Below are 15596 nucleotides of genomic sequence, written 5' to 3'. Positions count from 1 at the left end.
CAATTCACCTGCCTCTGTCTCTGGAGTGCTGGGATTAAAGGCGTGAGCCGCCACCACCACTCGGCCCCTCCCCCCTTCTTGTGGTGGTGTATTCCCCTCCCTCTTTCTTTCTCATTCATTTATCTCTGCTCTGAGCAACAGCCCCTCTGGTAAGCAAGCACCCAGGCCTAGCTTCTGGGGTCCTCTCTGAGCAGAGTTCCTAGAGGGATGCAGGCTGTTTAACAGTGCCACCCAATTAGGATGTGATATGCCAATTCTGTCCCTCCTGGCTTCTCAGAAAGACCAATCACAGCTGAAGCCTCCTAGGGAGGCACAGGCAGCTGAGAGAGGGAGCTGAAAGCCAAGGCCCAGCCCCTTTCTGGTCACAAAGTGCTTGGAGCTCAACACAGGGCAGCAAGACACATCATGTGTGCAGGCCTCGTGTGGAGTCTGGACCTTGGGGCTATGTCTGATATTTGGTGCCTTGGGAATCAGTAAGGATCAAGGAGTTGTCAAGAAGTGTGGCTGTCAAGATTGGAAGGGGCCTGGGCAAAGGCAAAGGTGGGGAGACCCCAAGGGACGGTGGAAACCCTGCTCCCAGAACTAGACTAGAAAGAGCAAGCCCTCCCTGTGCGGTGAGGACAGGGACTCTGTCCCTGTCATTACTGCCCCGCTCACTAACTTCTCTCTCGCGCGGTGGGCAAGCAGGCAGGTGACGGTCTCTGCAGTGCTGATCAGAGCTCAGGTCTGTACGCAGTTGTACCCTCTGACAACACTCAGCACTAGTGGGGAAAGCATCCTCTCTACAGTCGGGTTGGTCTGACTGACATGCGGCCACTTCACCCTCTTTAGGCACGGTTTTGGGATTAGTCAAGTTTAGTACCCCCCAACACGTTTATGTGTCTCGTCTCCTTGTCCAGTCTGCCCTTCGGCCTCGGGCGCTGGCGGACAAAGCACTAACCGGTCTTCTGACCCCATGCTCCTGTCTGTTCTGGACAGGCTTATCCGCAGACCACACAGAACCTTCCGCTTGGCACAGCCGACTATGACACTTCTCGTTACTGTGAACACACAGACTGCCACGTGGGGGCCTCGCTAGGTAGACTGCCAGGAGCAAGGCAGCCCTGGGGTGTCTGTCATGTTTCATCTGCTTACAGGACGCAACCAAACATCCTGTTGTGAAAACAGCTGCAAGACGCTGCACTGTGATACCCAGCTTGAGTGTTCACAGGCTCCTGTCCTCTGTAGCACTTGGAACAGGACAGTTTTCAGATCCTGTAATGTGAAACGTGGGTGACGAAGCCCACGACTCACGGGTGCCGCCCTGACTGCTGAGGATCTCCTTGCGCGCTCCTCTGCCAGCTACGTTCCTCTTATGAAGCACCTGTACGAACGGCTCTGCCCGCGCGGCGTTGCTGCCTTTCTTCTTACAGATTTTGGAAGTTCCTCATGTAGAACTAATACACGATCTTTTTCAGTTACCTTTAAAAATGGTAACTGAAAATTTCTTAGCTTTCTCTCCTTCCCTTTCTGTTTTTTGAGACAAGGTTTCACTATGTAGTCTCGGCTGCCTTGGGACTTGAGATCTGCCTGCCTCTACTTCATAGTGCTGGGATAAAGGTGTGGCTACCACACCTGCCTGACTTCATTTTCTTTTTCTTTTTCTTTTTTTTTCCTTTTTTTGTTTTTTTAAGACAGGGTTTCAAGCCGGGCGTGGTGGCGCATGCCTTTAATCCCAGCACTCGGGAGGCAGAGGCGGGCGGATCACTGTGAGTTCGAGGCCAGCCTGGTCGACAAAGTGAGTCCAGGACAGCCAAGGCTACAGAGAGACCCTGTCTCGAAAAACCAAAAAAAAAAAAACAAAAAACAAAAAACAAAAAACAAGACAGGGTTTCTCTGTGTATCCTTGGTTGTCCTGAACTCACTTTGTAGACCAGTCTGGCCTTGAACTCACAGAGATCTGCCTGCCTTTGCCTCCCGAGTGCTGGGACTAAAGGTGTGTGCCACCACCGCCCAGCTTGACTTTATTTTCTTAATGAAAGGCAATTCTTTTTTTATTTTTTAAAAAAGATGTATTTAGCCGGGCGTGGTGGTGCACGCCTTTAGTCCCAGCACTCGGGAGGCAGAGGCAGGTGGATCACTGTGAGTTCGAGGCCAGCCTGGTCTACAAAGTGAGTCCAGGACAGCCAAGGCTACACAGAGAGACCCTGTCTCGAAAAACCAAAAAAAAAAAAAAAAAAAAAAAAAAAAAAAGAAAAGATGTATTTATTTATTATTATGTTACAGTGCTCTGTCTGCCTGTATACCTGCAGGGCAGAAGGGGGTGTCAGATCTCATCATGGCTGGTTGTGAGTCACCATGTGATTGCTGGGAATTGAACTCAGGACCTCTGGAAGAGCAGTCAGTGCTCTTAGCCTCTGAGCCATCTCTCCAGCTCTGAAAGGCGACTCTTATTTTTTAAACATTTATTTATCTTAGTGTGTGTGTGTATGTGGGTTCACATGCTATGGCGTACATGAGGAAGTCAGAGGACAACTTTCAAGAATTGGCTGAAGGGCTGGAGAGATGGCTCAGTGGTTAAGAGCCCTGCCTGCTCTTCCAAAGGACCCAGGTTCAATTCCCAGCACCCACATGGCAGCTCGCAACTGTCTGTAACTCCATGATCTGACACCTTCACACAACACACATAAATTAAAATTAAATAAATAAAAAATATTAAAAAAAAAAGGAATTGGCGGAAGTGGTCTCTTTCAACCAGGTAGGACCTGGTAGGACCTGGCTTGGTAGCAAAGTGTCTTTACTCACAGAACCAGGGTGCACTGGCTGGTTTTATCTCAGCTGGTTTGGTCTCAGACAAAGTCACCTGAGAGGAGGGAGCCGCAACTGAGAACATGTCTTCATAAGATTGGCTTTAGACAAGACTGTTGGGCATTTTCTTAATTAGTGATTGAGTGGGGCGGGGGCAGGGCCACCTAGTCCACTGTGAGTGGGGCTATTCCTGGGCTGGTGGTCCTGGGCTCCATAAGAAAGCAGGCTGAGGGCTGGAGAGATGGCTCAGAGGTTAAGAGCACTGGCTGCTCTTCCAGAGGTCCTGAGTTCAATTCCCAGCAACCACATGGTGGATCACAACCACCTATAATGTGATCTGATGCCCTCTTCTGGCCTACAGGTGTACCTGCAGGCAGAGCACTGTATGCATAATAATAAATAATTAAATCTTAAAAAAAAAAGAAAGCAGGCTGAGCAAGCCACGAGGAGCAAGCCAGTGAGCAGCGCCCCTCCATGGCCTCTGCATCAGCTCTTGCCTCCAGGTTCCTGCCCTGCTTGAGTTCCTGTCCTGACTTCCTTTGGCATAAGTTTAAGTTGAATAAGCCCTTTCCTCCAGCACTTGGGAGGCAGAGGCAGGTGGATCTCTGAGTTCCAGGACAGCCAAGGCTAAACAGAGAAACCCTGTCTCAAAAAAAAAAAAAAAAAAAAAAAAATCAAACCCAAAACAAAAGGATAAACCCTTTCCTGTCCAAGTTGTTTTAGCCACAGTGCTCACCACAGCAAGAAAATCTGAGCTAAGACAACAGGGCTCTGTGCGTCCTGTGTAGCGGAGTGTGGTCATGTGAGCTGAGTGTCTATTTGATGGAGTCCAATCATCATTTTGTTCTCTTGGACGGTTCGTGCTTTCTGTATCTCACTAAAAGCTCCACCTAACACAACGTTTCCACTTTCGGGTTTCACACACAGGCCACAATTTACTCTGTGTTACTTGCTGGTAAGGCCTGAGGTGGGGATAAGGCTGTTTCTTTGAAATGCCTCTTCTGATTAGACTGCTTTCATACCTTCGCTGAAAACCAATGGCCTGCGCCTGTGAGGCGCCATCTCCAGTTCTCTCTGCTACCCTGCTGACCTGTGTGCTCTAGCCATGCTCAGGGCCACACGCATCTTGACTATTAACTTGACTGTCTTGAAATAGGACAGTGTGAGCCCTGTAGCTTTGTTCTATTGCATAATTTCTTTATTTTTTGAAGTTTCATTGCTTTTCTCCATATTTTAAGTTGATCAACTTTTGCCAAAGCAGTTGTCCTTGGACTTTGGTCAGAACTACATTCAGTGGCCACTTAGTTTGGCCCAGCACCTGTATGCCACTGAGCCTGCCCATGTATGAACAAGGCCTCTCCCATTTATTTTATAGCATTATAATTTTCAGCAATTTTTTATTTATACCAAGGCATTTCTGTTTTGTAGTGTCACTGCAAATGCCACTGATGTCACATTTCAATTTCTAGTTGCTCCTTAGAGATGCAGGTGACTCTGTAGCACACCTCTCATCTGGCAAGCCTCCTGAACTCAGCTCACCCTAGCAGCATTCTGTAGGCGTGGACTTTCTCCCCTGCCCTACAGCATGCATCGCTTCCTTTGCTTTGATGTGCACAGGTCCAGGGCCTCTGGTAGGCCACACGTCCTCACCTTGTGCTGTTTGACATCTTTTGCTGACAAGAATGATGTAACACAGGGTTCTGTCGGTGTCCTGCACAAGGAAAAGGAATTTGTGGCTTTAAGTCACAAATGGCTGCTGGGCTCTGTCAGATGCTTTCTCTGCAGCCATGAAGACAGCTGTGCACGTGTCTTCCTTCACTCTTCTGTGTTCACTCAGGAGACTGGCTTTACTGCTGAGGCACCTTGGCACGGGTGGCCCTGTGCTCAGCAGCGCGTGAGTGCACTTTTCCTCCTCAATATTGTGCCAAGGACTTTGGGGCCACCGGACTGCGGTTTGTTCCCCTGCAATGCAGCTGGTATCAGACCAACGCTGTCTTTACACAGCGTGATGCAGAGAGTCTACAGCTGTTTCTGTACCACACTTGACCCTTCTTCCTTCGAGCTTTGTCAGACTTCAGTGGCCATGAACCCTGACATACACAGCGCAAAAGAAAAGGGGAAACCAGGAATGGTGGCCATGGCTGCAACCCTGACACTTGGGAGGTGGACGCTGGCCCGAGTACACAGGAGGTGTCAGAGGTTTCAGCCCATCGCTTCTGGGGCTGCAGTGAGGCAGGGCGTCATGGCAGGAAGCACGCGGTGGAGCAGGGGATGGAGATGAGGTGCATCTTCCCAGGGTGTGCCCCAGAGGCTCCAACTTAGAAGCTTTTACCAAGTCCCAAATTAGTGCCTCTAGCTGGGAACCAAGGCTCTCGGTGCATGAGCCTGCAGGGAGGCTACACACTAACAGAGCCAAATGGCAGCACCTGGTCAAACTATTCAGGAGCTTCCTTGGGTATATGCAATGTTTTAACTACAAAGCTTTTGTGAGTGACTGAGAGAGGCAAAGCCTATTTCCTTTAACAGCTAAGAGGACTCAGGGCGTCTGTCTGTAATCAAGAGAACAGGCCAGCTTGCAGGGTAAAGGCCTGTCTCTTTCTGAGCGGTGTTTGTGGCCACAGGAGGGATGCTGGGCATGTCCAGATCAGCACAGGCATTTAAGTCTTGAGCACAAGTGAGAGCCGCCTTGTTTCTTTATTCTTTTGTCTTGTTGCTCACATAGCATAGGCATTCGGTGTCCACCTTGTCAGTGTTCAAGGAGAGATAGCTGGGAGTGCAGCTCTGAGGGGCACAGCCGTCTGAACAGCAGGGTTTCCAGTGCACTGACACGTGAGCTTGTTGTTGTCTGTTCAAACAGGGTCTCATTAAGTAGACTGGGTTGGCCTTGAACTCACAGAGAGCCACGTGCCTCTTCCTCCTGAGTGCAGGGATTAAAGGAGTGTGCCAACAGTACCTAGCAATCTAAGTTTTTAAGAACCTATTTTATGTGTGTGGTGTGTGTGATGCACGCATTTGCATCAGGGTGAACACACAACAGAAGCTGGAGGCCAACTGTGGAAGTTAGTTCTCTAGCTCAACCACGGGGGGGCTTGAGGGGCACACTCAGGTTGCCAGGTGAGTGGCCAGCACTCTCACCTGCTGAGCCGGCTCACTGGCCCTCTTTTGACTTTCTTAGTTTCCAATATGGTTGAAATTCCTTGTCTCTTTATGTGTATTTTCCATTTTTCTCATTAGTCCTTGTATTTTAATTTATTGGTTTTTAAAAATATGAATTACTTTTTTTTTTTTATAAACTACTGTTCACAGTGCCATGGAAATTTACTAACTTTTAGAGTTCTTTTTCTAATTAAAATCACATTTTTGTTGGTTTAAATTGTAAAAGTTTACATATAGGGCTTAACTCTGTAGCCAGGGTGTTCTGGAACTGGCCAGGGCTGGCCTCAGACTCCTGACAATCTCCCTCCATCTGCCTCCCACCTGCTGGGACTTACAGGATGAGCTGCGGTGCCCTGCTCTGTATTTATTGCTTTGTCAGTTACTGCACATCCTGCTTCTGTTTGTTCTAACATCTGGTTGCTCAGAGGTGAGCCCTGTGGATGACTGGCTGTCTCCTGACAGCGCTTGCCTGACAATTTTGGGCTTTTTATGGTTTTAAATGAATTCCACACTTCATGTGCAGAATAGCAGAGGCCAAGGTACACAGCTCTGTTCTCTCATGGCTGATGTGTAGGGAGCTGAGCGGCTCCCGGGTTACTTTGCGCTCTCCTCGTGGGCACTGCGCAGCCCGTCTCTATGTTCTTGCATCTCCGCTGGAGGTCAGAGGCTGAGCCTGCTGGCAGCAGCTGACCTGGCAGTGGTCAGGAAGGCCTCTGTGCTGCAGAGCTGTGGATTGTGTGGTGACTGCTCCCTCTCCCTTCTGAAGAATCAGGGTCAGTGGCTTCTCTGGTGGCTCTGGGAATGAGGTGTTGTCTTTCACTCTTCTGAGCTGAGCAGGTCTTTCCAGAGCGTGGAGATAGCAGCCCTTGCTCCCTTTGCACGAGGGGTTTGTGATGTATATCCTTTGAGAAAGCGTGGGAACTGGTGTCTTGGTCACAGATGGTCACAGTCTTCTCTGCGAGGCTCACATTACTGAGGATGGTCTTTCTACTATGTCTTACAGGGCCATGGCACAACATCTACATATACAGCACAGAGGAGCCTGCTCAGAGAGGCCCTGAGGAACGAGCACGCTCTACTAAGCCTCTGGAGAGTTCTCCTGGCGAGTCCAATCCTTTCTGATAGAGGTGAACAGTACAGGCTCCACTTCCTTGCAGTTCGGCACCTCCCTCTGAAGGTTCAGGACCAGTGAGGACTCCATCCCGTGTCATTTCTGACTTCTGGGGGTTAGAGTGGAACCAGCTTAGAGCTTCCTGTTCCACACAGACTGGGAACTCATAAATCTTGGAGGAGCAGCCCTATAGCACTGCCGCAAAAGCAGCAGAATCAACATGAAGCTGCGCGCACATGTCATTTAGCTCATGACCTCCACTCTGACTTGGTAATATGGAATAATGTGCTCTCAGCCAGCTTCATGGACGCGCAGATTTACCCAAGGGCGGAGCTGCACAGTGCCCGAGCCAGCGAGTACCTGTAAGGCCTGGGTCAAGGAGAAAGGCTGTACTCTGACATGCTGGTGCCTACTGCTCATGGAGCCATGAGAGTGACTGACTCTTAGAGCGCTTTCTCTTATTAAAATAATATTTTAATTGGTTTAAATTATAAAACAAGTAACTATTCTTTCTAAAAAGAAATAAAAAAGTCAAAACCCAGATAAACATATCATAAAACCTGACTCAGAGATAGGTGTGGTGGTGCAAGCCTGTAATCCTGGTGCAAGCACTCAGGAGGCAGGGGCAGATGTATCTCTGTGAGTTTGAGGCTAGTCTGGTCTACAAAACAAATCCAGGACAGCTAAGGCTACACAGAGAAATCTTGTCTCAAAACAAACAAACAAACAAACAAACAAAACAAATCAAAACCTGACTCAGTTCTTTCTCAGCTCCTGGCCATTCGGCTTGCTGGCCAGTCTCCAGATGTAGAGTCTGGATGACCATTTTGTGGCCTGTCATGCCATCCTGTCCTACAGCATCCTCACATAGACACACAGTGTCCTACAGCATCCTCACATAGAGACATAGTGTCCTACAGCATCCTCACATAGAGACATAGTGTCCTACAGCATCCTCACATAGAGACACAGTGTCCTACAGCACCCTCACATAGAGACACAGTGTCCTACAGCACCCACACATAGAGACACAGTGTCCTACAGCATCCTCACATAGAGACACAGTGTCCTACAGCATCCTCACATAGAGACATAGTGTCCTACAGCATCCTCACATAGACACAGTGTCCTATAGCTTCCTCACATAGAGACACAGTGTCCTACAGCATCCTCACATAGAGACAGTGTCCTACAGCATCCTCACATAGAGACACAGTGTCCTACAGCATCCTCACATAGAGACAGTGTCCTACAGCATCCTCACATAGAGACATAGTGTCCTACAGCATCCTCACATAGACACAGTGTCCTACAGCATCCTCACATAGAGACATAGTGTCCTACAGCATCCTCACATAGAGACACAGTGTCCTACAGCATCCTCACATAGAGACACAGTGTCCTACAGCACCCTCACATAGAGACACAGTGTCCTACAGCATCCTCACATAGAGACACAGTGTCCTACAGCACCCTCACATAGACACAGTGTCCTACAGCATCCTCACATAGAGACACAGTGTCCTACAGCATCCTCACATAGAGACACAGTGTCCTACAGCATCCTCACATAGAGACACAGTGTCCTACAGCACCCTCACATAGAGACACAGTGTCCTACAGCATCCTCACATAGACACAGTGTCCTATAGCTTCCTCACATAGAGACACAGTGTCCTACAGCATCCTCACATAGAGACATAGTGTCCTACAGCATCCTCACATAGAGACACAGTGTCCTATAGCATCCTCACATAGAGACAGTGTCCTACAGCATCCTCACATAGAGACATAGTGTCCTACAGCACCCTCACATAGACACAGTGTCCTACAGCATCCTCACATAGAGACACAGTGTCCTACAGCACCCCCACATAGAGACACAGTGTCCTACAGCATCCTCACATAGAGACATAGTGTCCTACAGCATCCTCACATAGAGACACAGTGTCCTACAGCATCCTCACATAGAGACATAGTGTCCTACAGCATCCTCACATAGAGACATAGTGTCCTACAGCATCCTCACATAGACACAGTGTCCTACAGCATCCTCACATAGAGACACAGTGTCCTACAGCATCCTCACATAGAGACACAGTGTCCTACAGCATCCTCACATAGAGACACAATGTCCTACAGCATCCTCACATAGAGACACAGTGTCCTACAGCATCCTCACATAGAGACACAGTGTCCTACAGCACCCTCACATAGACACAGTGTCCTACAGCATCCTCACATAGAGACACAGTGTCCTACAGCATCCTCACATAGAGACACAGTGTCCTACAGCACCCTCACATAGAGACACAGTGTCCTACAGCATCCTCACATAGAGACATAGTGTCCTATAGCACCCTCACATAGAGACACAGTGTCCTACAGCATCCTCACATAGAGACACAGTGTCCTACAGCATGCTCACATAGAGACACAGTGTCCTATAGCATCCTCACATACAGACACAGTGTCCTATAGCATCCTCACATAGAGACACAGTGTCCTACAGCACCCTCACATAGAGACACAGTGTCCTATAGCATCCTCACATAGAGACATAGTGTCCTACAGCATCCTCACATAGAGACACAAGGCACTGATTTAATGGCTGTGTGGATCCCCCCAGTGTATGCATGTGGTGTTTTAATGGGTATTCTTAACTAATGTTCTGTTTTGGTTTGCAGTTGTTGAGTATTACAAACAGTGTTACACAGCACAGCTTTGGCATAGAAATGCACACGCTCAGGGACTGTAAGGGTGCCCTCCACAGGAGAACCACTGGTTTAGGGGAAAGAGCACTTAGTTGACAGCACCTGGCAGATCTCCGTATAGGAGATTGGCACTCCCTACCACTCACAGCATCTGAGGACCTTTGTTTCCCATACTCCCTTACGAGGCAAGTTTTGGACAGAATCAGTCTTTGAAATTTGCCAACTAAGAGAAGAAAACATTCCTATTCAAAACTAATTCAGTAATTTCTTTCTCTAAGAGCACAGCAGTCTGTCACTAATGCTGTGTTGTGAACTGTGGCACAGAGAGAGGGCTTTCCCCGCAGCTCCTACACACTTGGACGGAGTGAAGAGCCACCTAGATCCAGGTGGCACCGTCTCATGCCTGGGGTCCTGGACTGGACACTAAGGAGAAAGCGTGCTGAGTGCCAGCAGCTATCTCTCTGTTTCCTGACGGAATACAAAGGACCCTGCCTCATGTTCCTGCAGCCATGATTGCTGCACACTGAGGGCGCACCCTGGAACTGTGAGCCAACATTCATGTCTTTCCTCGAGTCCCCCATTAGGCGTTTTGTTGCAGCCACGAGGCAATCACTGGTCCACACAGACTGTTTCTTTCCTCTCTGCGCTCTACTCCAGCTTCTCACCCACTCTGACGTTCTTTACTCCTGGAGGTCCTCAGGACTTCCAGTTTGCCTGTGGGCAGTCCAGCAGCAGCAGGTCCTGATGCAGCGTTACGCCAACACACCATGAGATGGTTTTACAATCCAGTGCTTTATACCACCTGGAACAAGCGGGAAGCCTTTCCAAATAAGACACGCAAGCCCCGCCCCCTCTGGAAACTTAAAGGTTATTCAAGTCCCTCAGTCCTGAGACTGAGTTTGCCACCCACAATCACAGAGAACACCAGTCGTGATGGTGGAGCCACCGAGGCCTGGAACCAAATGAGAGTGTTGAGACAGGCGAGTCAGGGTCCCAGGAAAGCCATCTGCTCCTCTGCCAAGTGTTCCTTGCAGGTTGTTTCTGTGTGAGCAGTCGTTCTCAACCTGACGCTGCGACCCTTTCATGCAGCTCCTCATGCTATGTGACCCCGACCACGATATTATTTTCATCGCTACCTCATCACTATAATTTTGCTTCTGTTATGGGTCACAATGTAAATATCTACCACACAGGATACCTGATATGTGACCCCTATGAAAACACTATTCAATCCCAAGGGGCTGAGACCCACGGGTTGAGAATCATGTCAAGTGGGTCCTCTTGGCCATTGCCTGTGCAGGGTCCATGCCTCTGACTCCTGTGGTGGCAGCACACCCCCATGTACTGCACAAAACTAAAGAGTCTATGCTGAGCTGACCCTTCGTCAGGATCAGGCCCAGCCAGTGTCACCAGCCTCTGAGGACTGTCACCTACTGCCCTGTTCTCGGGGTGGTGTGCACACTATAAACAATGCTTTGTGAACACAGAGCTCAATTTTAAGTCCCAGGGCAATGCATTTGGAGTCACCTGTGCCTTTCCTCCCATTAACCATACAGGGATAACAGAGAAAGGCCTTCAAGAAAAGATTGTCATTAGTGTCCTAGGAAGTCACCATTCCTGCCGGTCAATGGCCCACATGGCTCCAGAGGACGATTCTGGAGGCGCCCAGTGTGAATGCTCCCAGTGTCGCCTCTTGACCATCGGGCAGCTCTAGCTCACTGCCTAAGTCCAGACCACGTACCCTCCTTCCTGTCTCAACTGTTGTCCCAGCAGTCGGAAGGGCGCACTCCCCGAGTAAGGACAACATGGCCACTGGGAAGTAAGTGCAGTGGGTGGCCATGGGCCTGTTCTTGTCCCTACAGCTTGCCCAACACTGGGAAACTGTGCAGGCTGATTTCCGTACGTCCCTACCCTTCATGCCTGGATCGAGAGAGCAGGTACCAAAAACGGATACAAGAAAGTTACACTCAGTGCCACCACCATCAAGGTGTCTGAGGTCACTGAGTTCCTTCTAGGATTTCCCATGAGCACTTGGGGTCCCAATGGCCTATGGAACTATTGTCATTTAGAGGCTTGTTCAGCTCTTGTTCTTTGTCTAAAAGCTTTTGCCATCAGCATTTTCTTATGCTATGAATTTTAAAATCTATTTTGTTTTAATATAGGGTCTCAACTATGGTGTGGCTGACCCCTGACCCTGAGGTCACAACCTCCTGGGTGCTGGGATTACAGATACACATCACTACACCTGACTGGTAATTAACTTTCAAATTTGTTAAAAAGTTTTAATAGCTTCAATAGTATATGATTAAATGTTTCATAACTTTCTCTTCACTAGTATTTTATTTTATTTTTGGTGGTCCTGGGATAGAAGGTGAGGCCTCTAGTACAAGAGGGAAGCTGTCCAGCACTGAGCCACACCCTCAGCTCAGTCAGGCCCATTTCAGAATTTTTAACCAGCCAGCCTCTGTTTAACATTTCAGTGGATCTCAATTTTTGCTTTTATAAGGACTCACAGAGACCATCTATATTTGATTATTTTTGAATTATTTTGCATCTTAACAAAGCAATGATTAGTTTGAAGGAAATTGTGGCCCAAGATGTGGAAGTTTGGCTATTTTATATTTTAATGCTTATTTAAGTACTAAAAAAAATTTTTTGTACGTGGGTATTTTGCCTACATCTAAGACTGAACACCAAATATGTGCCTGGTGCCCATGGAGGCCAGAAGCAGGCATTGGATTCCTGGAACCAAAGTTACAGATGGTTGAGAGAGACCACTTGGAGGGTGAGAATCAAACTCAGGTCTCCTGGGGGCGCAGCCAGTGCTCTTAACAGCTGAGCCACCTCTTCAGCCCTTGTTCAAAAAAGTGGAAAGGATTCCTCCCCCCCACCATTCCCTCAGCAAAGGCACTTAAGAAGTCAGAACTTTATCACTTGCTGAAGGTGCTAAAAAATGGCTGCGTGGCAAACCAGCCTTCACTATGGGAAGAGGAAAGCAGGGGATGCTGTGAGCGAGTCCAGATGGTTTCCAGAGAACTTACTGGGCATCTAGCTAGACATATAGTTAAGGATAAACTGGTGTTTTCCATTTTCACTTGTCAATATGCAGGGAGGAGAAGATGTCCTAAGAACCAACAGCCAATCTCTGCAGCCTCGAATAGAGACGGAGACAGACCGACCAGAGTCAGTTTGGGGCCATTAGCTTGGGCACCAATCTCTAGTCGTGCCCATCAGGACCAGGAGACCGTCTTGCAGAGTCCCAGAGTGCTAAGTCACCAAGCGTGGCCCAAGGACAGACTTGAGCACACCCTTCAATGGGGGCGCTAGACTCTGCCAGTGGGGACAAGGTGACATGCGATGCTGGCATGTTCTAGACAGGCAGGTCTTTGCCTTGGCTCTTCTGCCTTAAGTGTTGACGCCTGTACCGTGACAACAATTGGTGTCACCCTCCAACAGCAAGCAAAGCACGATAGGAGCCACAAAAACCAAAGGTGATGCTGAACGTGACTGAGCTCGGCCGCACCCCACAGATCCCTGCCCCCCTGCTCAGATCACAGCTTCCAGCTGCGCTAACAGGGCTCAGAGAGCCAACGATGGGGACAGGATGGGGCTTAGTGTCACTAGTGAGTCTAAGGAATGAGGATCAGACACCAATGTCGACACCAGGGACACATGGGCAAGGAGAAGGCAGAAAGAAGACCCCCAGCCGCCGGCGGGGGCCCTGAGGCCGTGGCGGTGCACCCCCTAAGGTTCCGCTGTGGCAAAGGACACAGGACTCACCTTCATGACCGGCTGGGCGAAGTAGCGGGCACTCCAGTCACAGAACCCCGTCTGCATCGTGGCACAGATGAAGCTTTTGTGTGCAGCGGCATCGTCCGCATCGTCTGTGGTCTTAAGGGGTGTGAGAAGGAGCCGAGTCAGGAGGGCATGCCTTCGTCTCGCTGCTCCTGGACTGACTTTAGTCTTTGAGGACGTGTCTCTCTACGTGGCCCAGTCTGGCCTGCCGTCCTCATCTTCCTGCCTCGGCTCCTGGCCGCGAGCCTGCTGCCCCTCTTCTTCTTATACTTGAAAGAATGCCTAACTTAGGACAACGGCCCAGTGGACCACACTGTGGCAGATGGTCCTTCTCTGTAATGAGTACTGGGATTCCAGGTGTGTGTTACTGCTCCAGGCTGTGGCTCCTTTCTTCCCAGATGACACCCTCTACTGCTGAGAGATACCCTGAACACCTCTCTCCTGTGCAGAGGGTGACAGGATGGGGCTCATCTCTGTGGCTCTCACAGCCTGGGGCAGTAGCATATTTCTCTCTCCTGAACCATGTTCTCGTGTGCGCCTGCTTTTGTAGAATAATCAAACAAGCCACTCAGAACAAACACTGAGGAGCAGCAGCCACATCAAGGGGAGATGGAATGCTATTTACCTAAGAAGGGAAAAGCAAATTTACCCCACGTGCTTCTTGTGAGTCATGGAGTGGCCCACTGGATGAGCCGACCTCGAGGAAGAGCAGACCAAGGGCACTGACTTGGGGCCCACTGTGTCTCAGACAAGGGCTGGCGCCATGTTACGGGAACAGAATGATCCCAAACTAAGCTACCATGTTGAAAGTCAGGAAAGCAAAGTCCCCAGCACCCTGTTCTGATGCTGAGGGGCTGCAAAACAGCCCATGTTGGTCAGCATACCTGATCAGGGCCTTTGTCAAACATCTTTCGTGTCCGAGGGAACTGGTGGGAGTGAGGAGTGTACTGTGCTCCCGTGGGGCCTGCGGTACCCGGGCGGCTGGAGGGCAGGTCACGGCTGACAGTCTGCTTGGCCACGTCATTGGTCAGGCTGCAGCTGCTGGTGCTAGAAGCTGGTGGGGAGCCGCTGCAGTTGGGAGAAGAGCAGACAGCACACTTTACTGAGGGGTCACTATGCACAGGTGAGATCCCAGGCCCTCTCCCTTGGTGATGTCTCTCCCAAGCATGCCAAAGCTAAGTGAGGACTGTCCTTGCTGGACGTTTCCTGGCAGGTGTTAGTGAGGACAAGGTAACAACCTGAGCTGATGTGGCCAGTCACACTGCTTCCTGGTGTAACAGAGTGGGCTGTCCTGTAGCTCACCTACATAGAGAACCCAGGTCCTCTGAATAAATTCCAAAGCCACAGAAATCAGGCTCTGTTCAACTTTTCCTGTTATGCTATGTGCAGATGAAGTGTTCTTGGGACAGGGAAGATTCTAGAAAGGGGCACCCAGCACAAAGACGTTAGCATGTGGTGTGTGCTTAAGGAGAACGGAGGGAGGGAGGGTGGAGGAAGTAGAGAAGTGGAGGAGAAGGGAAAGGAGAGCAAGGACCTGGCAGTGATGTGGCGCCTGGGCCAGCACAAAGGAGGGGCTCAGCAAGCCACTTACCCCACTTGGTGGATGTGCATGCCCTTGTTGGTTGGGCTGGCTGGGGCTGACTGGGTGAGAGAGGAGGTGTCGAGGATTCGCTGGGGCCGGGCGTTCATTGTGGCCTAAAAGAGCAAAGGAAGAATGGCGAGGCCAGTGAGAGCCCTAGGAGGGATCCCCAAAGGTGACAGAGGACAGGAATGGCGAGGGAGGCCAGTGAGAGCCCTAGGAGGGACCCCCAAAGGTGACAGAGGACAGGGGCTGCTCTTTGGGACAGCCTGTGAGGCTTGGCCCAGGGAGGAGTCCCTGGCGGTACCCCTAGAAGCTGAGATGCCAGGTGCTCAAGACTCCTCTCCTGCACCAAGGCCACCCAGGGCCAGTCCTCTGCACTACACCCATCCTGGTGGCTCTCAGCTGCCAGCTGTGGCTCAGGCAGGTGTACTGGGGTCAGGCAGTGCTACTG

General features: G+C 50.0%; 1 protein-coding gene across 1 annotated transcript in view; it reads right to left on the bottom strand.

Annotated features, from left to right (window-relative positions):
- RPTOR (regulatory associated protein of MTOR complex 1) overlaps nucleotides 1-15596 on the bottom strand; it is a 303099-nt gene that overhangs the window by 18547 nt on the left and 268956 nt on the right. The window contains exons 22-24 of the mRNA XM_084751163.1: nucleotides 15155-15258; nucleotides 14448-14631; nucleotides 13549-13659 (exon numbers count right to left, since the gene is read on the bottom strand). Of these exons, the coding sequence (XP_084607289.1) occupies nucleotides 13549-13659; nucleotides 14448-14631; nucleotides 15155-15258 (399 nt within the window). The remainder of the gene's footprint in view (nucleotides 1-13548; nucleotides 13660-14447; nucleotides 14632-15154; nucleotides 15259-15596) is intronic.

The sequence above is a fragment of the Acomys minous genome (genome assembly GCF_964271855.1).
Source record: "Acomys minous genome assembly, chromosome: 12".
In the NCBI taxonomy this organism is placed as follows: Eukaryota; Metazoa; Chordata; class Mammalia; order Rodentia; family Muridae; genus Acomys; species Acomys minous.
The sequence above is the reverse complement of the archived record's forward strand: the minus strand, read 5'-3'. Positions and strand labels throughout refer to the sequence as shown.